Source organism: Ochotona princeps, chromosome 21, assembly GCF_030435755.1.
Source record: "Ochotona princeps isolate mOchPri1 chromosome 21, mOchPri1.hap1, whole genome shotgun sequence".
Classification (NCBI taxonomy): Eukaryota; Metazoa; Chordata; class Mammalia; order Lagomorpha; family Ochotonidae; genus Ochotona; species Ochotona princeps.
The window spans coordinates 26,684,041-26,706,404 of NC_080852.1; the positions used below are offsets into that span (position 1 = coordinate 26,684,041).

The following is a 22,364-nucleotide window of genomic DNA, read 5'->3' on the forward strand; positions in this document are numbered from 1 at the left end:
CTCACTTGGGGAGTGAATCATCGGACGGAGGATCTTCCTCTCTGTCTCTGCTTCTCTGTGTATCCAGCTTTCCAATAATAATAATAAATAAATCTTTAAAAAAAAATCTCATAATAAACTTAAGTAAGTTTCTCTTTTTAAAAAAAAAAAAAGAGTAAGTCTTTCTGAGATGAGCCTAGGGCACCTGAGCAGTAAGTGCAAGTGAAACTAGTGTGCTCTTGCTTTTTTATGTTCTATTTTTCTTTTTTTGTAGTTTTTTTTTTTAATTCAAGGATTATTTATTTGAGAGGCAAAACAATGAAAATACTCTTTCCATCTGATGGTTTACTTCCAAATGGCTGCAAAAGGCAGGAGGCAGGAGCACCAGCCTGGTCTTCCACATGGCTGCCAGGGGCCCAAACACTTGGGCCATCTTCCGCTGCCTTCCCAGGTATGTTAGGAAGCAGAGTAGCGAGGACATGAACCAGCACTCTGATATGGTTGCCAGCATTGCAAGCAGCAATGTAGCACGTCATGCTCTAGCATCACTCCCCCAATAGGCTCTTTTTACTAAACAGTTGACCCTCTCACCCCACAAATTTTTCTTGAATTTAGAACAGAGTCTCCCCTACCCACCTTAACCTCTAGGTATCCACTATCCTACTTTCTGTAGATAATCTATCCTACATATTTTATATGAATGGAATGACTGACTTCTTTTACTTATAGTATAATTTTGTAAAAAGATTTATTTATTTTTACTGCAAAGGCAGATTTACAAATAGAAGGAGAAATTCTTAAAGATCTTCCATCCGCTGGTTCACTGCGCAAGTAGCCACAATGGCCAGAGCTGAGCCAGTCCAAAACCAGGAGCCAGAAGCTTCCTGCAGGCCTCCCACATGGGTGCAGGGTCCCAAGGCTTTGGGCTGTCCTCGACTGCTTTCCCAGGCCACAATCAGGGAGCTGGATGGGAAGTGGAGCAGCTGGGATATGAACCAGCACTCATACCAGGAACCCAGTGGTGAATTCAAGGTGAGGATTTTAACCTCTAGACTACTGCGGCAGGCCATATTAATATTCTTTATATGACTAGATATTTGACTTATAAAGGATTGTCTTATTTAAAATTGTTGACAAAAAATTAATGGCACATGAAAGTAATCATTAGTGCTAGGTTTGAACATTTGGTGTAACACTTAAATTGCCAACTTGAGATGCTCTCATCTCAGAGTGCCTGATTCTAGTTCCTGCCTCTGAACCGGTTTCTGTTTAGCAGCTAATGGGTTAAGCACTTGGGTGTCTACCAGTGACATGGTAGATATGGATGGTGTTCTGGGCTACTGACTTCAGTATAGCCCAGCTCCAAGTATTGCTAGCATTCGGGAAATGAACCAGTGTATGGAACATCTCTTTGCCTTTGAAATATTTCAGATTAAAAAAATCAACCTCTGGTGCCTTAGAATATTTGTTTTTTATGAAGCCAGCAGATACTCAGATTTCCAGTTCACTTAACTAACCTCTAGGCTAAATGGACTGCTTCAACAACATCTCAGCCTTTCAGGAACCTGTTCAGGCAAATGTGAGTCAACATTAAGGTCACACAATCATGAGGCAATCACCAAAGACTGCATTGTGACATGGAAGGAACTGCACATTAGTATGTGGTCATGGTTTACCTCTGAAGTGCCACCACATGACCAAGACAGACAAGAGTGCAAGTGTGCTATAGTCACTACGTGGAATCAGTTGCAGTTGGGAAAAAAAGGTGTAAAAAGAGATGGCCACTACTTTATTCTTCTTTCTATATCATAATTTCCTGGAGCTTGAAGACGGCAGTCCTTACTTGACATCATCTGTTCCCCAGCAAGGGTGAACAGACTTCAGACACAGTAGATACTAGAGTTGGTCACTTCATAGCTACTCAGATATACTTGAGATTCGTTTTTTTTTTTTTATTTTGTTACGTATATGTGACATTCTAAAAGGAATGTATGTAAAGACATTATATACATACATAAACCTACACATATGCTATACACACACACACACACACGAGGGTGGGAAACCAATTAGACAGGTTTGTTTATTTGAGAGACAAGGGAGATTTTCCACCCACTGATTCTCTTCTGAAATGGCCCTACAGGTAGACCTGGGATAGGCTGAAGCCAGGAATAAGAATGAACTTCCTGGACTGCAGTGAGGCAACAGGGAGGGACCAACATCTTGCCCTGCCTTTTCACAAAGTCAGATGTACAGAGAAGAGGAGAGACAGAGAGCAAGATCTTCCATCCAATGATTCACTCCCCAGGTGACAACGGCCGGTACTGCACAGGTCCGAAGTTGGGAACCTGGAACCTCCTCCGGGTCTCCCATGTAGGTGCAGGGTCCCAAGGCTTCGGGCCATCCTCGACTGCTTTCCTAGGCCACAAGCAGGGAGCTGGATAGGAAGTGGAGCTGCCGGGATTAGAACCAGTGTCCATATGGGATCCCAGCGCGTTCAAGGCGAGGACTTCAGCTGCTAGGGCACGCCGCCGGGCCCTTGCCCTGCCTTTTCAAACATTAACAAGAAACTGGGTCAGAAGTGGAGTAGCCAGGACTCAGAGAAGTTCTCTGATTGCAAGCAGCATCTTAACTTGCACCAACCGGAATACGCACCTGGAACCTGTTTTGTTTGTCTTTGTAAACCAGTGAATTATTGAGAAATAATTCAAAGTGGGCATCTCCTTTGCAGGTGTGAGAAAAACAGGATTTATGAATCCTCATGTTGTTAACAGACTGAACATCGAGGAAGATTCTTTTGTTTTATTTTTCTTAGGCAGAAAACCCATCAGTTTCTGTGCCCTGGATTATTTCAAAGGAGAATAAAAATTAGGTAATTTATGTCTTCTCATTTTTTTTAAGATTTATTATTCTTTTTAAAATTTTTATTGAAAAGTCAGATACACAGAGAGGAAGTTCTTCGGTCCACTGGTTCACTCCCCAAGTAGCCACAACGGCTGGAGCTGAGCCAGTCTGAAGCCAGGAACCTCCTCTGGGTCTGGCATGTAGGCATGGGATACCAAGGCTTTGGGCTGTCCAACTGCTTTCCCAGGCCACAAGCAGGGAGCTGGATGGGAAGTGGAGCTGCCGGAATTATAGCCAGCGCCCATGTGGCATCCCAGTGCATTCAAGGCGAGGACTTTAGCCACTAGACTACCGTGCAGGGCCTAATAGCTTTAAGCTTACCTAACACCTACTGCATGCCCACTAAAGTTTTATATTTTCTACAAAGAAATTTAAGGTAAAGTGTTTGCCCTGAGGTGATTTTTTTTAGTTTATTTTTTTTTTTATTGCAAAGTCAGATATATGCAGAGAGAAGGAGAGACGGAAATATTTTCCATCCAGTGATTCACTCCCTAAGTGACCACAGTGGCCGGTGCTGAGCCAATCTGAAGTCAGGAGCCCAGATCCTCTCCCAGGTCTCCCACGCAGGTGCAGGGTCTCAAGGAATTGGGCCGTCCTCTACTGCTTTCCCAGGCCACAAGCAGGGAGCTGGATGGGAAGTGGGGCTGCCGGGATTAGAATTGGCATCTTCATGGGATCCTGGCGTGTTCAAGGCAAGGACTTTAACCTCTATACCAAGCTGCCGGGCCCTACCCTGATGTGATTTGAAGTTTGAAAGACTAAGTGAGTGAAACAAGGCATATCTCATATCGATTGGGAATCCAAAACCAAAACTGAGGGAGAGATACAGGAATTGACTGCCTAGAGGAGATTATGGTATAGTCAGCTGGGTTCAACGCAGCATTATTTTTACTGTTTAATTTATTAATTTGATAGTTACAGAGAAAAGGAGCCAGAGAAAAGAATTTTGCAATCATGACAACCATCTATTCGCTGAGCACTGGTGTATTTTCACTGAACAGCGTAAGATTGTGCTGAGAGTTCATAAATTGAGGGTCTGGAAGCAATGTTGGCCCTTTTCATCCTAGAATGTTCTTATTGTTGGGTATACATAAGCGCCTAAATATTGTATGTTTTGTTTACTTTTCCAAGAGAACTCTGATTTGTTCACTGTCCGAATTCGTGCAAGGAAGGCAAGTTTCTCATGGAGTTGGCAGGGACCCAATTGCTTGAGCCATCAGCTTCCTCCAAGGACTAACATTGGCAGGAAGCCTGAGTCAGGAGCCAGAGTTAAAATCTGACCTCAGGCAGACATCCTAACTTGCATTTAGGGAGAAGAGGTATGTTTTTTAAAGATTTATTTTAATCATTTCAAATATTAAATGGAGAGAAATAGAACTTCAACCACTGATTCACCCTTCAAATAGCAACAATGGCTAGGTAATAATCTTCTGTATTTCCCATATGGGAGCAAGGGACGGAAGAACTTAAGCTGCTTTCTTAGGCACATTAGCGGGGAGCTAGGTTTGAATTGTGCGTGCTGTGACTCAAATTGGTGTCCATATTGGATTCTGACAGGCAGTAGACTTTACTGGCTGTGCCACAATGCCAGCCATTCTGCAAATTTTGTAGCTAATCACTTCCTAGACCTAAGAAAAACAAGTCGTTTCAATATTTATACCCAGTGGTACATGTGTGTTTTAAAGGCAGACAAAGGGCCAATGTGATGTCTCAACAGACCAATATCCACTTAAAAGCTCCTGTGTCTTATGTGGATACCAGTTTGTGTCCTGTCTTTTATGCTCCTGATCCAGTTCCCTGCTTATGGCTTCGATGGCCCAAGTCTTTGGGACTCTGTTCTGTAACTACAAGGGAAACCCAGAGGAAGCTCCTGCCTTTGGATCAGCTCAGTTCCAGCCGTTGAGGCCACCTGGAGAGTGAACTAGTGGGAGAAAGAGAGAGGGGCTGGCAGGCTGGTCCCTAAATAAATGATACTTTTTTTTTTTTAAAGAAGATGATTTTTTTTTTTAGGATTTATTTATTTTTATTACAAAGTCACATATACAGGGAGGAGGAGAGTCAGAGAGGAAGATCTTCCATCCTATGATTCACTCCCCAAGTGACCGCAAAGGCCGGTTCTGTGCCGATCCTAAGCCAGGAGCCTGGAACCTCTTCCAGGTCTCCCACGAAGGTGCAGGGTCCCAAAGCTTTGGGCAGTCCTGGACTGCTTTCCCAGGCCACAAGCAGGGAGCTGGATGGGAATTGGAGCTGCCGCGATTAGAACCGGTGCCCATATGGGATCCCAGTGCGTTCAAGGTGAGGACTTTAGCCGCTAGGCCCCGCCGCAGGGCCCAATAAATGATACTTTAAAGAAAATCACCCTGGTAGCGTACTTTTTTTTTTTTTAAAGAGGGCCTAGCACAATAGCCTAGTGGCTAAATCCTCACCTTGCATCCACCAGTATCCCATATGAGCATCAGTTTGTGTCCAATCCAGCTCCCTCTTTGTGGCCTGGGAAAGAAGAAAGCTTCAGGACCCTGCACCCGCATGGGAGACCCAGAAGAAGTTCCTGGCTTCAGATCAGCTCAGCTCCAGCTGTTGGCCACTTGGGGAATGAACCAGTGGATGGAAGATCTTTGTATATCTGCCTTTCCAATAAGAGAGAGAGAAAAAAAAAAGTTTTGTGTTTTTTTTTTTTTTTTCTTAAAGAAATACCATTGACTTTCAACATCTTAGATTGTGCAACCTTGCTGAACATGCCTATTCTAATGGTTTAGTAATGGAGTTCAAGGGATTTGCCACATAGAAGATTGTGTCATGGGCTGTCATTGTGGTACAGCAAGTTAAACCACTGCTTGTGATGTCAGTATCTCATCCCAACTATTCTGCTTCTGATACAGCTTGCTGCATGTGGAAAGGTAGCAAAAGATAGCTCAGCAAACGAGTCCCTTGCCTCTCATGGAAGAACTGTATGTAGTCGCCAAATCGGGGAGGGAAAAGACATCTTTTGTCTTGATCCTGATCTTTGGGGGAAGGCTTTCGATCTTTATGCATTAAGTGTTGTGTCCTATCCCTTTCAAGTTTTTAGTGTATGACCTTTAAGTACCCAGTGTAAGCCTGCACTAGAATTTTTAATTTGGGTAAACAATAGAGGCTTGTGCCCCATGGGTTTAAAAAAATGTTATAGTCTGAAGCTGTTCATTCTGTATCAACATCTTGTTGTCTTCTGTTTAAGCGATGGCTGCCATCCGGAAGAAACTGGTGATTGTCGGTGATGGTGCTTGTGGCAAGACATGCTTGCTGATAGTCTTCAGCAAGGACCAGTTCCCAGAGGTCTATGTCCCCACGGTGTTTGAGAACTATGTGGCAGATATTGAAGTGGACGGGAAACAGGTAAGTACCCATTCTGTGATAGCTGCTGTCAACTTTGCATGGTATGCTGAGTGGAGACCTGCAGGAATCTAGGTCTTTTTGCCACTGGTACACATGCTAACAAAAACATTGGCAAAGAATATCCATTTTTCACTTTGTTCATTTTCCTATCATCCAGACTTTATCCATACTCACTATGTTTCACACAGGGCAGCCTTATTAATATATGTGCCCTTTTTAGGTGTGTTAATGTAGAAGTGTCATTTCTTGCCAGATAAATGATCCTCAAATGATTATCTTCTTGCTGATAAACTTTTTATTCTTCTTCTTATTATTATTATTATTACTGTGTCAGTATTTCACTAAATGCTCAGAGATTTACTAGGTCTAGTGATCTTTGCTTTTTAGGTTTCTCATTCTGCTGTCACTTATTTGACATAAAATAAATATTCTTTTTTAAAAAGAAAAAATACTTGGGGCCAGTGCCTTAGCAAAGTAGGCTTAGCTATGCCTGTGGAACCAGCACCCCGTATTGACACCATTTCATTTCCTGGCTGCTTCACTTCCCACCCAGTTCCTTCTTATGGCCTAGGAAAAGCAGGGATAGCCCACGTGCTGGGAATCTCTTCTTTCTGTAACTGCCTTTTAGATAAAAACCATAAAACAGCCTGCCACGGGTGTTTGCATTTCCCATTATTGACAGTGATGTTTCACAGTATCTGTCCTGAAAACCCTAGGAATTGGCATAGGTTTTTAGGTCTGTGGTTTTTTTGTGTGTTTTTTGTTTTTGTTTGATCCTTTTCCCCCAACTTGGAGTAGATGTTTTTTGTATTCTGTTCACTTTTTTGTTTTCAGAGTTATGCTTTAATTCATTTCCCTGACCTTCCTTATGTCATTCTGAGAGCTAATTTCCCACGTATCATCATGCTGTTGATACTGAGACATTACCTTCTACCATTCCATCTCCTTTCTCTATTCCTTGCTTTCTAACTTTACCTACTGTCCCTGTCTGTCCTTGAGTCACTTAGCCCAATTCGTGGCACCATTTGTCTCCCATAGGTTAGGCTACTTGCTCAGAATTGCAGGATCCATCATCACAGGGCATTGGATAGTTCTGTGACCATGAGTAAGCTGCCTGATCTTTGAACCTTCATTTACAAAGTGATTTAAACCTGTTTTAGGGATGTATGGTACAGAACCACCAAACCACTTCACAAGTTAATCTAAATATACCATGCTGTACCATGCTTGGAGTCCATTTTAACCAAGTACAGAATAGGCTGTAATGATTACTTTTTTTTTTTTTTTTTTTAAAGGCACAGTTAGAGGGCCCGGCGGCGTGGCCTAGCGGCTAAAGTCCTCGCCTTGAACGCCCCGGAATCCCATATGGGCGCCGGTTCTAATCCCGGCAGCTCCACTTCCCATCCAGCTCCCTGCTTGTGGCCTGGGAAAGCAGGAGAGGACGGCCCAAAGCTTTGGGACCCTGCACCCGTGTGGGAGACCTGGAAGAGGTTCCAGGTTCCCGGCATCGGATTGGCGCGCATCGGCCCGTTGCGGCTCACTTGGGGAGTGAATCATCGGATGGAAGATCTTCCTCACTGTCTCTCCTCCTCTCTGTATATCTGGCTGTAATAAAAAATGAATAAATCTTTTTTTTTAAAAAAAAGGCACAATTAGAGATGGAAAGATGCTAATCTTTTCCAGTCTTCTGGTTCACTTCCCAAGCGACTGCAGCAGTCATGTCTGGGCTATTCCAAAGCCGGGAGCTTCTCCTTGGTCTTCTGTGTTGGTGCAGGACCCCAAGAAGTTGGGCAATTCTCCTCTGCTTTCTCAGGCACATTAGCAGGGGGCTAAGTCAGAAACAGAGCAGCAGAGACTCAAACTGGTGCCGGTATGGGATGGTGGTGCCACAGGTGGTGGTTTTACCTGTCAAGCTATAGCACCAGCCCCAAAAAGGTACTGTATTTGCTAGATCATTCCCTAAAACTTCAGTGGCCCGGAGGCTGAAGCCAGGAGCTTCTTTAGGGGTCTTCCATGTGGGTGGCAGGGCCAAAACACGTGAACTGCTTTCCACTACTTTCCCAGACCATTAGCAGGGATTTGGATCAAAAATGGAGCTGCCAGAACCCAAACTATTGCTCCTGTGAGATCTGGCATACAGTCTGCTGCTTAACCTACTGTACCACAATACCAAAGCCCCAAGGGTTGTTTTTTGTTTTGTTTTGTTTTTAAGATTTATTTGTTTACTTAAAAGGCACAATTTACAGAGAGAAATCATTTGCTAATTCGTTGCAACATCAAAACTGGGTCAGTCTGCAGCCAGGAGCTTCTGGGTCTCACCGATGGACGCAGGGGCTCAAGGACTTGGGCCATGATCTGTTACTTTCCCAGGCACATTAGCAGGGAAGTGGGTCAGAAATGCAGCAGCTGCAATTTTTTTAAGATTTTTTTTTTTTTTTTTTTTGGTTATTTAAAAGGCAGAAAAAGAGCGCTTCCATCTGCTAATTCATTCCCCAAATGGCTGCAACAGTCAGTATTGGCCTAAGCTGAAGCCCAGAGTCAGGAATTGAATCCGTTTCTCCCACAATGGTGGCATGGCTGCCAGTATTTGGGCCATCATCTCTAACCTTCCTGGGTGCATTAGCAGGAAACTGGGTTGGAAATAGATCAGGCACAAGTTGAAGAGACACTCCTGTGTAGGTAGTCTGTGTTGTAAGCAGCAGCTTAACTCACTAAATCACCACACCAGCCCATCTACTTAGTTTTGTTCATTTTATTTGAAAGGAAGGAAGAGATCTTCCAGTCAGTGGATTCACAACCCAAGAGCTCGGAATTCAGTCTTGCTCTAAAGGTGTGGTTGAGACCCAGCTGTTGGAGCCATAATCTGCCTTCCTTGATGCACATCTGTAGAATGCCAGATTGGGGGTAGAATTGCCAGGACTCTGAACACATTGATAGGTGATACAGGCGTCCCAAGAAATGTTTTTTTTTTTTTTTAAAGCACTGCTCCAAACATAAATTCAAATGTAGTCTTATTTCTGTTGTGTTTTTGTCATTGAAGAGTAGAGTGATAAAATGGTTGGGTTGGAAGTGTTAGGCAAAGTGAATCTGGTATTTCCCTGCCTTCTTGCTGGAATGTCATTTACAATTTAACTTGTGCTCTAATCTACTCAGTTTCTTTTCTAATAGAATTAGAAACATGTCTTAAGAGCTGGTTATTTTTTCTTGGCAATTGAATTACGCTGCTTATTAGCTCATTTCAAATAGTTGCTTATAAAATTTGTGAGTTTGAGAATTTTAACCTGAAACACCAAGAATACATCCTCTGCATTCAGCCTTGAGTCATAAAAGTGAGCATTTCTGTCTTCCTAATCTGCCATCTGAGTGTATTGTGGTAGGTGTCACTTTTTCCAAGTGGGAGATGAGACTAACGTGTCCGCTTGTTTCTCCCTCACAGGTAGAGTTGGCTTTGTGGGACACAGCTGGCCAGGAAGATTATGATCGCCTGAGGCCTCTCTCCTATCCAGACACTGACGTGATCCTGATGTGTTTCTCCATTGACAGCCCTGATAGTTTAGGTAAGTGCCCCTGCAGCTTGCTGTTTGTCCTTTTCTATTCACTTGACTGGCAGGCATCTGGTTTATGTAGTCTTGCTGGGGCTCCAGTGGTTGCACATCAGACCTCAGCTTGTGGAGGCGTCACCAGTGGCTGGAGTCCCAGAGTCTTGGGACTGTAGAGTATGGACCATGGATCACTTTTCACTGTAGGTCTCCGTGGCTACTGTGTCCAAAGAGCATCCGCTCCTGTAAGAGCATGGATTGGAAATGCAAAACCATCTTGTGCGTTGAGATTTCAAAATGGCTTTTTGGTTGTGCACATTTTTTGTTTGTTTGTTTTAACTTTTATTTGAAAGGTAGATTTACAGAGAAGGAAATCTTCTTTCTACTGATTCGCTCCCCAAATGGTTGCAATGGCCAGAGCTGAGCCAAGACAGTCTTAAGTGAAGAGCTTCTGCCACAACTCCAATGTGAGCACAGGGGTGCAAGGCTTTGGGCCATCCTCCGCTGCTTCGCAGACCGTAAGCAGAGAGCTGAATGGGAGGTGGAGCAGCTGGGACATGAACCGGTGGCCATATGGGATCTGGAGGCACAGGTGTAGGATTACTTTGCTATGTCACAGTGCTAGCCCTGGTTGTTCAGATTTTTAATCAGTGCTTTGTGTTCAGCAAGCTGCCTCCCAGTCCCTACACTGGCTTTATCTGATTATTGTTAAAGCCTTATTGTTGATTGTTGCCCTTTTATAAGGTACCTTCGCTTATAGAGACTTGAACCTGACCATTGCACTTCCCTAGGGGTGCTGTGCAGCTCAGAAATTATATTTTAGAAAAAGGTAACAATGAGGACCTCTTCAGTCTAATTTTTTATTTATTTATAGGTTTATTTATTTTTCTGGGAAAGTCAGATTTACAGAGAAGAGAGATACTCCATCTGGGCCCGGCGCAGTGGCCTAGCGGCTAAAGTCCTCGCCTTGAATGAGCCAGTATCCCATATGGGCGCTGGTTCTAATCCTGGCAGCCCCACTTCCCATCCAGCTCCCTGCTTGTGGCCTGGGCAAGCACTAGAGGATGGCCCAAAGTCTTGGGACCCTGCACCCACATGGGACACCTGAAGGAAGTTCCTGGCTCCTGGCTTCGGAACAATGCATCATTGGCCGTTGTGCTCACTTGGGGAGTGACTCATTGGACGGAAGATATTTCTCTATATATCTGACTTTGCAATAAAACTAAATAAATCTTCAAATAAAAAAAAAAAAGAATCTTCCATCCAATAGTTCACTACCCAACTGACTGCAACAGCCAGAGATGAGCTGATTGATAGCCAGGAGCCAGGCAGTTCTTCTGGGTCTCCCACTTGGGTATAGGCTCCCAAGGCTTGGGGCTGTCCTTGACTGCTTTCCCAGGCCACAAATAGGAAGCTGGATGGGAAGTAGTGCAGCTGGAATATGAGCTAGTGCTCATATGGGATCCCAGCAGATCCAAGAGAGGATTTAGCCACTAGGTTACTGCACTGGGCCCTTCCATCTCATTTTTTAAAGAAGTCTGTCCTAGTCTCAAACAAGATCTGTGGCTTTTGACATCTTCCTGTTAATAGCTGCATCTTGCTTCTTGCTGCTTCTTTCCCAAAGGGCAGGCCTTAGGACATAGGACAAAGGTAGGAAGTAAATAGCGAGGAGAGCTGGTTCTCCCTGTCTGCAGTGCACACCACTGAGGGATTGGGGCTGAAGCTGAACATTGCTGTGCTCTCCCTTGCTGTTACTGCATGGGGGTTGAATAGCTAGGTGGGTCCCCTTGGCTGTGCTCTCTGAACTTGGCCAGCTTCTCTGTGGGCCTTTTGAAATGTATTACTTCTCTGTGTTAAGGAGTGATGGCAGAATCCCTTTAGTTTTCCCCCAGTTAAATGGCATCATGGGAGGTCAAGCTGGATCCAAAAAAATGAGACTCTAATATTAACCTGATTTAGAGATTGATTTGCTTATTTGAAAGGCAGCATTACAGAGAGATCTTTCATCTACTGGTTCTCTTCCCCAAAGGACCACAAAGGCCAGAACAGGGCCAGCCTGAAGCCAGGAGTTAAGAGCATGGGAGAGCTGGGTGTAGGCACCTGAGACGTTGAGGGCCATTGTCTTCTGCTTTCCCAGGCTATTAGCATGGACCTAGATCAGAAGCAGAGAAGCCAGGCCTCAAGCCTGCTTCCATGTAGAATCCCGGGCATTTCAAGCAACGGTTTAACCCATTAAACCACAGTGCTGCCACACCCCATTACTCTGCTTTTGGTCTAACTTCCTGCTTGTACATTGGAGGTGACAGCAGCTTATGGGTCAAGTGCTTGAGTTCCTGACTTCAGCCTGGGCCAGTCTTGGCTAATGCAGGCATTTGGTGCATAAACAGTGATTGTATCTTTATTTTTCTTTGTATCACTGCATTTCAAGTAAATGGAAATACCAGGTTTTCTTTTTATTTTTAAAGTAAGCCAGTGAATCTTCAAAAGATAAATCTTTATACACAGTGCAACACTGGTGCTCCTGGCTGACTCCGTGATAACAGTTAATTTTTTTGGAACCTCTGATCTAGAATCTAGATTCTAATTAAACCCTGGGATTAACAAACTTCTTTAAAAGGCCAAATAATAAATATGTTTGGTTTTACAACCCATATGGCTTCTGTTACAAATATTTAACTTTGCCAAAACTATTTCAGCCTTTATAGCACAGAAGTAACCATAGAAAATATATAAATGAATGAGCTTCAGTTGTTCCAATATATTTTTTTTAAAGATTTATTTATTTTTATTATGAAGTCAGATATACACAGAGGAGGAAAGACAGGGGAAGATCTTCCGTCCAATGATTCACTCCCCAAGTGAGCTGCAACGGCCGGTTCTGTGCTGATCCGAAGCCAGGAACCAGGAACCTCTTCCAGTTCTCCCACGTGGGTGCAGGATCCCACAGCTTTGGGCCGTCCTCTTCTGCTTTCCCAGGCCACAAGCAGGGAGCTGGATGGGAAGTGGAGCTGCCGGGATTAGAACCAGCTCCCATGTGGGATCCTGGCACGTACAAGGCGAGGACTTTAGCCGCTAGGCCACCGCGCCGCCGGGCCCTTCCAATAAATTTGACTTACAAAAACAGACTGCAGGCAGGATTTTTATTTCCCTGGCATCTGGTCTAGAGAAGAGAAGGAGTCCTTTTCACCAGTTTATTTCCTAAAACCAAAGCCCCTACCCCCTACTGTACAGTTATAATGCAGCGCTCCCTGATGTGGTTAGATTACTGTTTGGGGATAGGAGAAATTGTAGGTGATTAACAGTGAATTATTTAAAATAAAAGCAGGGATTGGCACTGGCACACGGTGGGTACTTGGCAACACTGCATTCCATATCAGAATACTGGTTCAAGTCCTGGCTGACCTACTTTTCTTTCTAATAATTTTTGTAAATACATTTATTTATTGTTTCTTTGTTTTGAAAGGGCAGATTAGATTTATGGAGAGACAGAGAGACTGGAAGATCTTCTATCTACTGGTTCACTCCCCAAATGGCCACAACAGCTGGAACTGAGCTGAACCAAAGGCAGGAGCCAGCAAGCTACTTCTGTGTCTCCCATGCAGATGCACGGTCCAAAGCCTTTCTGTCATTCTCTGCTGCTTTCCCAAGCCATAATCAGGGAAGTGGAGCAGCTGGGACATGAACGGGTACTCCTATAGGATCTCGGTGGTTGCTGGACCCTGGCCCTTTAATTTTTATTTTTGATAAAGGGATACAGACCTAATAAAACAGGAAGTGGTAAACAAAAAAAGTACAGTAGGGATAGCACTGTGGTGTGTGGTAGGTTAAGCCTCCACAGAGGATTGCTACATCCTGTATAAAAGTGTCTGATATCACATGCTGCCTCTGCCTGCAGTCCTACCTCCTCTGAGGGACCTGAGAAGCAGTACTTGGTGTCCTGAAAGTTGGCCTGAAGGTCCACATAGACACCCAACAAAGGGGCTGGGAAATGATAGGCATAATGTCACTGGGGCAAAAGGATGAAGGCAGGGAGGGAAAAAAGGAAGTGGCTTTATGGGGGCTGGCACTCTGGTACAAATAGATTAAGCTGCTGCCTGCAGTACCAGCATCCCATATGGGCACCACAATGGGACTAGGAAGCTCTTGGCTACTGGCTTTAGCCTGGCCCAGGCTTGGTCTTTGTGGCCATCTGGGGAGTGAACCCGCAAATGAAAGATCTCTCTCCTTTTCTCTGTATTGCAGTTTTGCCTTTCAAACAAATAAATACATCTTTAAAAAGAAAATGGAGAGGAGATGGATATGAGGTTAAGGACCCCCTTCTTCCTTTGGGAGTAAGATGGAAGCTTTTAGAAGGTTGGATCACTGTGGCAGCTGAACTGAAGACTAATCCTAGGTGCATGAGGAGAGTCAGGGTCACACCTGAAGCTGCGTGGCTTTGTTCATGGACATGCTGTCCCTCTACTGCTCTGAGGACCAGGGCTCTGCACTTGTCTGGGGATCCCTTCCTTCCAGAGCAAACCTTTGAATTCAGTGTCACCTTAGTGATGTCAGTCACTCTGGAAGTAGTTGAGCACACATCTCACATTAAGGCATGGAACTCTGAATTATTAGAGATCTTCCCGAAGCATTGTGGCATAGTGGATACAACCATGCCTGTGCTGCTGGCATCCCACATATTGCCAGTTTGAGACCTAACTGCTCCTCTTCTGATCCAGTTCCCTGCTGGTGTCCTTGGGACCAGCTCCTAGCTTCAGCATGGCAGTCTTAAACATTGTTGCATCGGGAGAGTTAATCAGGATGGAGGATCTAGTTCAATCTCTGATTCTCATACCTTTCAAATGGATTTAAAAAACTTAAAAGAGGAGACATTTTACCAACCACACTTACATAGCTTCTCTATCCGCCAGAAGATAGAACATCTTTCCATATTTTAAGTAACCATTGTCTTGGCAACATGGCTTGAAGTGAGGGAGTGAGCAGTTGATATATAAATGCAGTCTCAGGCGCAGGCGCCATGATATAGGAGGCTAATCTCTACCTGCAGTGCCAGTATCCCATGTGGACACTGGCTACAGTCCAAGCTGCTACACTTTTGATCTAGGTCCCTGGTAGTAGCCTACGAAAGCAACAAAGGATGATCCAAGGCCTTGGGCTCTTGCTCCAGCTTGGGAGACCTGGAAGAAATACCCAGCTTCATCTCAGCCCAGCTCTAACTCTGTGGCTATTGAGGAAGTGAACCAGCAGATGGAAGATGTCTCTCTTTCTGTCTCTCCCTTTCTCTGTAATTCCGACTTTAAAGTAAAATAAATAAAAATGTATACGTACAGTATCAGAAAACAGTACCACCTGATAAGTCATACTAAGCATTTCTAGTGTGTGCAATTAAAGTCAACCTATGTAGAGTAAATATTGTTGTGTCTGTTTTCTAAATGATCCCTGGTACACTGGTCTACCGTGGAGGACATACCCAGCCTTTGCAAATGTGTAAAACATTGCCAGAAAGGCACAGCTGGTTGGGTTTTTTTTTTTTTTTCCAGCACTAAACCAGGCACCTAGCTGGTTAGGTTTTGGTTATGCTGTTACTCTTGATCGATTTGAACCCAGGTGAGACTTTATCTAGGCCCAACCTCTGCAGATACTCACCCAGCATTTTTGTTGTTGCTGTTTTAAAGATTTATTTCTTTTTATTGGAAAGGCAGTTCAGATTTACAAAGAGACAGAAAGAAAGAGCTGCTGTCTGCTGGTCCACTCCCCAAAAGGGCATGATTGGAGTGGAGCTGATCAAGAGCCAAGAACTGGGGCCCGGCGGTGTGGCCTAGTGGCTAAAGTCCTCGCCTTGAACGCCCCGGGATCCCATATGGGCGCCGGTTCTAATCCCGGCAGCTCCACTTCCCATCCAGCTCCCTACTTGTGGCCTGGGAAAGCAGGAGAGGACGGCCCAGGGCTTTGGGACCCTGCACCCGTGTGGGAGACCCGGAGGAGGTTCCTGGTTCCCGGCATTGGATCAGCGCGCACCGGCCCGTTGCAGCTCACTTGGGGAGTGAATCATCAGACGGAAGATCTTCCTCTCTGACTCTCCTCCTCTCTGTATATCTGACTTTGTAATAAAATGAATAAATCTTTTAAAAAAAAAAAAGCCAAGAACTGCTTCTGGGTCTCCCAAATGGGTGCCAGAGTTCCAAGGTCTTGGGCCATCCTCTACTGCCTTCTACAGGCCATAGGCAGGGAGCTGGATGGGAAGTAGAGAAGCCATAGCATGAATCCGCCTCACATATGGAATCCTAGCACTTTCAGGTGGAAGATTAGCCAGTTGTGCCATTGTGCCAGGCCCCAGCCAACACTCCTGAAGTGCTTGTGGCTCAGTATCTAAGGGAGGGATTAGATTTTGCCTTTCTCTCATTTTTTAAACTGCTTTAGATGTGTTCAGTGCACCTCTGAAGCAACAGCAAACATTTGCGATTTAACTAGAACTATACAAAAATCTTCAAGGTAGAATTATTGGTAGCCCTAATTTTGTGCATTTTTTTCTTCAGAAAATATCCCAGAGAAGTGGACCCCCGAAGTCAAGCATTTCTGTCCAAATGTGCCCATCATACTGGTTGGGAACAAGAAGGATCTTCGGAACGATGAGCACACACGGCGGGAGCTGGCAAAAATGAAGCAGGCATGGTCTGGGGACAGGCACTGTTGGGGGTCCAGGCTCAGTCTTCCTGCAGCATTTGCTAACCAGAGCCTCCAGGGTGGCTGCTCTAGGAGCCCATCAGGAAACCCTAGCCAGCCAGGTGGTCTCCGAGCCCTTCCCTGGCCTGCCACCCTTGTTAGACTCTTGGGTCCTGTGAGCTGGGTGCCTGTTGGGTGGTAGTCCATCCCTGCGAGGACTGCAACCCATGAAGGAGCTGTTTCGGAAGGCGGCCAGGCTCCCCCTACCTCTTGGCTTCCCTTTTCAGGTGTTGTTTTGGCACATGGGAGGCTAAAGATAAATTAGGAGCAACTGAAGGCTCAGAAAGTCCCAAGATTTGGAGTCCAGATAGAAAGCCCTTAACTTCCTGCCTCCCAGAGAGCGGGGGACAGGGAGTAGTCACTGCCTGGTAGTTTTGCAGTCTCACCAGACAGTTCAAACTGAGGACTGTGGCAGTTTAACAAAGTCTTTGAGCCTTTTGAACACACTACCTACCTGCTGTGTGGATTTAACAGTGTCAGCTGAAAGTGTTCTTTGTTTTCAGGAGCCAGTAAAACCTGAAGAAGGCAGAGATATGGCCAACAGGATTGGCGCTTTCGGGTACATGGAGTGTTCAGCAAAAACCAAAGACGGCGTGCGGGAGGTGTTTGAGATGGCCACGAGAGCGGCTCTGCAGGCCCGGCGGGGGAAGAAGAAATCTGGGTGCCTTGTCTTGTGAGGCCTTGCTGCGAGCAGTCCTCCTGCGGTTCATTTTGAAGTGCTGTTTATTAATCTTAGTGTATGATTACTGGCCTTTTTCATTTATCTATAATTTACCTGAGATTACAAATCAGAAGTCATCTTGCTACCAGTATTTAGAAGCCAGCCATGATGATTAATGATGTCCAACCCGTCTGGCCCTCCAGGGTCCTCTGACACTGCTCTCTAACAGCCCTCGCTGCACTCCCACCTGACACACCAGGCGCTAATTCCAGGAATTTCTTAACTTCTTGCTTCTTTCTAGAAGAGAAACAGTTGGTAACTTTTGTGAATTAGGCTGTAACTTCTTTATGACTAACATGTCCTGCCTGTCACCTGTCAGCTGCAAGGTGTTCTGGTGAGTTTACTGCCCCCAGAGCACAGCTCCCTCAGATTTCATTTGGCACAACTCTAGGGTGGGCACCCCGTTTTTCTAACATGCTCAGCCAAAAAGGCTCAAGCCCATTGCAGCTGTGGCAGAGTTACAGTTCCATGGTTTCATGTTAGTTACCTTATAGTTACTGTGTAATTAGTGCCACTTAATGTATGTTACCAAAAATAAATATATCTACCCCAGACTAGATGTAGTATTTTTTGTATAATTGGATTTCCTAATACTGATATTTGTCATCCCCACAGAAAGTGTATTGGTTTTTTTAAAAAAAGAAAAGTGTATTTGGAAATAAAGTCAGATGGAAAATTGATTTTTTTAAATTCCCGTTTTGTCACTTTCTCTGATGACAGATGGCCATAACGCCCACCCCTCCTCCCCCCTTGCCCCGTCCTTCTCCAGAGCTGGGTTCGCTGTGTAGGATTTGGTTTCCTGCCTGAAGCAGTCACACTCTGGAAGGTGGCAGAGCCCTTCTCCTGGGCTGCAGGGTCTGGCTCTAATTCACAGTGCTCTCTCCTCACTGCTAGGGGAGGTCCCCGCCCTCAGCCCCAGAGGCTGCACAGCCTTCTCTTCCCCAGCCCACTAGACTTTTATTGTGTGCCAGTTACATTTTCCAACTACTAATAGAATAAAGGCAGTTTTCCAAACTTGTGTGTCTCGGTGTTTGTGTTGCTCGGCCCAGCCGCTAAGGCGGGATAGAAGGACTACCCCAGCCCACCTTCAGAGGTTCCTTTGCCGGAGCAAAGTATCAGCTTCCTTGCCACCCCCAACCCAGCGCTACCCTGACTGCTCCTCCTCAAGAACACGGAGATGAGTGTCCTGTGCCAGTCATGTTCACAGAGTGGGGAATGGCACCAGGGGAGGTACTGGGCACACCTAGGGCACAGCCCGAAAGGGAGGAGGCCAACGGAACCCGGAAAGTGAGCTGGCTCAGAGCCAGACCTGCCCTAGCACCATGGAGTCTCTTGCTCAGATCCTGCCTGGCAGCATCTGCCAATGTCATACAACAGGGCACCACAGTACCCCATAAGAGTGCTGTTTGTGTTGCGTCGCTGGCAGACAGGCCCCTTTGCCGAAGCCCCACACCCAGGAACTTGTGCGAGAGAAACTCGGGTCCTCCATGAGGCCCTCAGCAGTGCAAACAAGGCTGGCCATCTCCAGGGCTGGACCAGACATGCCCCTGGCTCCTCCCGGCTTGGGTGGAGCAAGCCTCCCAGACGACCAAATCCTGCCAGTCCTAACCGCGTGAGAGGGAGGGACCAAGGCCCTTTGGGGCGGGCGGAGGCCGGATAAGGCGGGACCCTCGGGCCCGGAAAAGTGCTTGTGCACGTGGCCCTGCTGCTGCCAGTTAAAAGGAAGCACCTCCCAGCACCCTCGTTTTCGCGGGTTTGGAGTTGGACCTGTGGGTTCTCTGTCGCTGACGCCATGTGTGCGGCTCAGATGGCGGCGGCTGCCCAATCGGTGTACGCCTTCTCAGCGCGGCCACTGGCCGGCGGGGAGCCCCTGAACCTGGGTTCCCTGCGCGGCAAGGTGCTGCTGATTGAGAATGTGGCGTCGCTCTGAGGCACTACGGTCCGGGACTACACCCAGATGAACGAGCTGCAAGAGCGCCTCGGACCCCTGGGCCTGGTGGTACTCGGCTTCCCGTGCAACCAGTTTGGGCATCAGGTGTGCGGGGCGGGGGGCGTGCAGCCGTGGTGGGGTGTGCGGGCTGGGCGGGCAGCCTTCCTCTCCCTCCCCTGTGCTCACTTCCCTTTGCAAGCTGGTCTCTTCTGGATTTCAGCCCCGCCCTGGGCAACGAAGGCCACATCCTGATGACTCATCCACAAACTTGTTTGTGGCTGCAAGTTTCCATGACCTTCCTTGGCCCGGTGCATCCTAGCTGCCCTTGTGTCTCCTGCAGGAGAATGCCAAGAACGAAGAGATCCTGAATTCGCTCAAGTATGTCCGACCGGGAGGCGGGTTCGAGCCCAACTTCATGCTCTTTGAGAAGTGCGAGGTGAATGGCGCCAAGGCACATCCACTCTTTGCCTTCCTGCGGGAGGCCCTTCCTGCGCCCAGCGACGACCCTACCGCGCTCATGACCGACCCCAAGTTCATCACCTGGTCCCCGGTGTGCCGCAACGATGTGGCCTGGAACTTTGAGAAGTTCCTCGTGGGCCCCGACGGCGTCCCGGTGCGTAGGTACAGCCGCCGGTTTCCCACCATCGACATTGAGCCTGACATCACAGCCCTGCTGACCCAGGAGTCCCGCTGCTCCTAGGCCTTGCCCACTTCCTGGCTGCTGGGCAGTGGCCCACTGCTCTATGGGGGTTTCATCCATGAGGGTGTTCCTCCTAAAACGTGCATGGAGGAATGCTTGATGTCCCAGAAACCCCCAGATGGGCATGCTGGTCCCATTTGTCCAGCCTCCCCTGTTTCCCTCATTAATAAAATGCTGAGTGCCAGCAGGCTGGTGTGTGTGTGTGTCCTATGTCACTGTTGCCCTCTTAAACCTTTTTCCTAGCCAGGTCTGTCCTGGACCATCCACCCTTTCCCATGTGTGGAGGAGTCCGGCTAATGTCCCTGTGGGTTTCTCCTGCCAGGACATGCAGTGGGGCCATCCTGAGGCTCAGCTGCAACAGAAGGTTCTTAGCCCAAAAAAGGAAGCTGCACTGAGGATTCCTTGCTGTACCAAACTCAGAAGAGTACCCCCTCATTCCACCTGTGGCCTCTGCGAGTGTTAACTCCACGCAAGCTCTTTGTGAACTCTGGGAGCTCCTGACAGCCGCTTCCCCTCTAATGTGCGAGATCTTTCCATGGGCTCCCTTGTTCTAACAGCTGTTTTGATGCCATGGGAGTGGGGGGATAGGTGTTTCACCGGCTGCCTGTGACTCCCAACACTTTAGTGTGATGACACCTTCAGTTAGTTTGGTGGCATATCTCAGAGGACAGCTGCTGCTATGTGACCCACCCCTTTGCTCCCTTTGCTTCTCTGCTCAGGCCCAGCAGCATAAAGACAGGACCTTTTTTTTTTTTTTTTTTTAATCTCAGTGCAGGGGGCCTCTGCCTGGTCTTGCTTCTTGAGCAGATAGGGACCCCAGGATATGTGGGCCAGAGGTTCTGGCAGCCTAGCCTTTGTGTTGCATTTGCTGATTCAAGGCCCTCCCAGTGTGTCTGCCAACTCAGCTTTACCTCTGGCCCTTAAGTAGCATTCCTTACTACTACCCTTGCCCTTCCCCACCACACTCCACCTGCTTTCAGATCCTGAAGGAATGAGACTGCACCTGCTTGCTCTAGTTCCCTGGCTGTCTCTCCTGCTGACCATGACTTACCAACCCTGGCTAAAAAGCCTCTCCAACTCAGTGCCCTAAGGTGAGGAGATCCAGGGGAAATTGTCCTGCACCCTGGGGTCCCCACCCTTCAGGGCTCCACGGGACTCCTGTGAACCTAGTTTGCATCTGGTCAGCTTCCCCAGCAGTTGAGTGGCAGGTAGGCAACAGCTGATAACCTCAGAGCCACAGGGAGGGCCTGGCAGGTATTTGTCAGTTATCGTACAAATGGACATTCACATAGGCCCAGGCAGGGGCATCTGACACCAGGGTGAACAATGCCGCCCTTGATGGCTAGGTAAATCCCTGTGTGCCCACGCCAGCTCAGTCTCATGTCCCACAGCTGTATTTACCAAAGCCACGTTTCTCCCCTTCTACAACACTCATCATTCAGTCCTGTTCCAGGTACTCTATGGGTGTCTCAAGAAGGCACCAGGACATTAATTAGGAAAAATGCACAGTACGATAATACTGAAAGTTCAAGGTGCCTTGGAAACAAATAAAGGCACCTAATCCCGGTTCTTGGAGGAAGTGATAGTGAAATTGCCAAGAGGAGCTAAAGTAAAGCCAAGAGCTGATTTGAGGGTAGGGTACGGGGGTGCAGGCAAGCAGGGAATACAAGGATTCAAGGACCTGAGATGTTGAAAGATGACAATACCAAGAGGAGCAAGTGTTGGGGCCAGCACTGTGGCGTTAGCAGGTCAACCCACAGTGCCGGTTCAAGTCCTGGCTGCTGCGCTTTCCATCCAATTCCCTACTCAGAGGCCTGGGAGAGCAGTATAGGATGGCCCAAGTGCTCATGCCCCTGCACCCTTGTGGGAGATCCGGATGAAGCTCCTGGCTTTGGTCTGACTTAGCCCAGCCCCTGCCATTGCAGTAATTCCGAGAATAAACTAGCAGATGGAAAACCTATCTCTCCCTCACCCCCTCTCTATAACTTTTTTTTTTTAAGAGAGATGTTGTATCATGGGGCAGATTATTGGTACAGAATCAAGATGTTGTTTGTTGGGATGGATGGTGCAGTGGGTTAAGCCCCTGCTTGTAATCTTTGCATCCCATTATATTAGAGTGCTAACTTGAGTTCCAGTTACTTGCCCTGCATAACACAAGTACTTGGGCCCCTGCCACCTGTGTGAGAGACAAGGATGGAGTTCCTACCTTCTGGTTCAGATTGGCCCAGATCTGACTATCATAGCCATTTATGGGAAACGGAAGTGTGGGCGGAGCAGCAGATGAAGATTCTCTTTCCATTTTGCTCCATCTTTCAAATAAATAAATCTTTTTATTTATTTTTTTAAGATTTATTTATTTTTATTGTAAAGTCAGATGTACAGAGAGGAGGGGAGACAGATAAGACCTTCCCTCTGATGATACACTCCTTAAGTGACCACAAGGGCCGGTGCTATGCCAATCCAAAGCCAGGTTCCAGGAACTTCTTTCCAGGTCTCCCA

The 22,364-nt window shown here is 46.8% G+C and overlaps 2 protein-coding genes across 4 annotated transcripts in view; both read left to right on the plus strand.

Annotated features, from left to right (window-relative positions):
• The window catches only part of RHOA (ras homolog family member A), a 43,320-nt gene extending 25,067 nt beyond the window's left edge, over nucleotides 1-18,253 (plus strand). For 2 of the 3 annotated variants that reach the window (XM_058678684.1, XM_058678685.1), the window contains 3 exons: nucleotides 6,098-6,255; nucleotides 9,692-9,812; nucleotides 16,328-16,671. In XM_058678684.1, the coding sequence (XP_058534667.1) occupies nucleotides 6,100-6,255; nucleotides 9,692-9,812; nucleotides 16,328-16,656 (606 nt within the window). In that variant the 5' untranslated portion in view covers nucleotides 6,098-6,099 and the 3' untranslated portion in view covers nucleotides 16,657-16,671. Of the gene's footprint in view, nucleotides 1-6,097; nucleotides 6,256-9,691; nucleotides 9,813-16,327; nucleotides 16,672-17,017 lie in introns of those variants that run through there. The other variant, XM_012925960.2, reaches the window with a different exon arrangement.
• A 718-nt stretch (nucleotides 18,254-18,971) lies between these two features.
• GPX1 (glutathione peroxidase 1) lies at nucleotides 18,972-20,052 on the plus strand. The gene is made up of 2 exons (XM_004581757.3): nucleotides 18,972-19,270; nucleotides 19,506-20,052. The coding sequence occupies exons 1-2, from the start codon at nucleotides 19,028-19,030 to the stop codon at nucleotides 19,863-19,865; spliced, it is 603 nt and encodes a 200-aa protein (XP_004581814.3). The 5' UTR covers nucleotides 18,972-19,027; the 3' UTR covers nucleotides 19,866-20,052.
• Nucleotides 20,053-22,364: the final 2,312 nt, after the last annotated feature.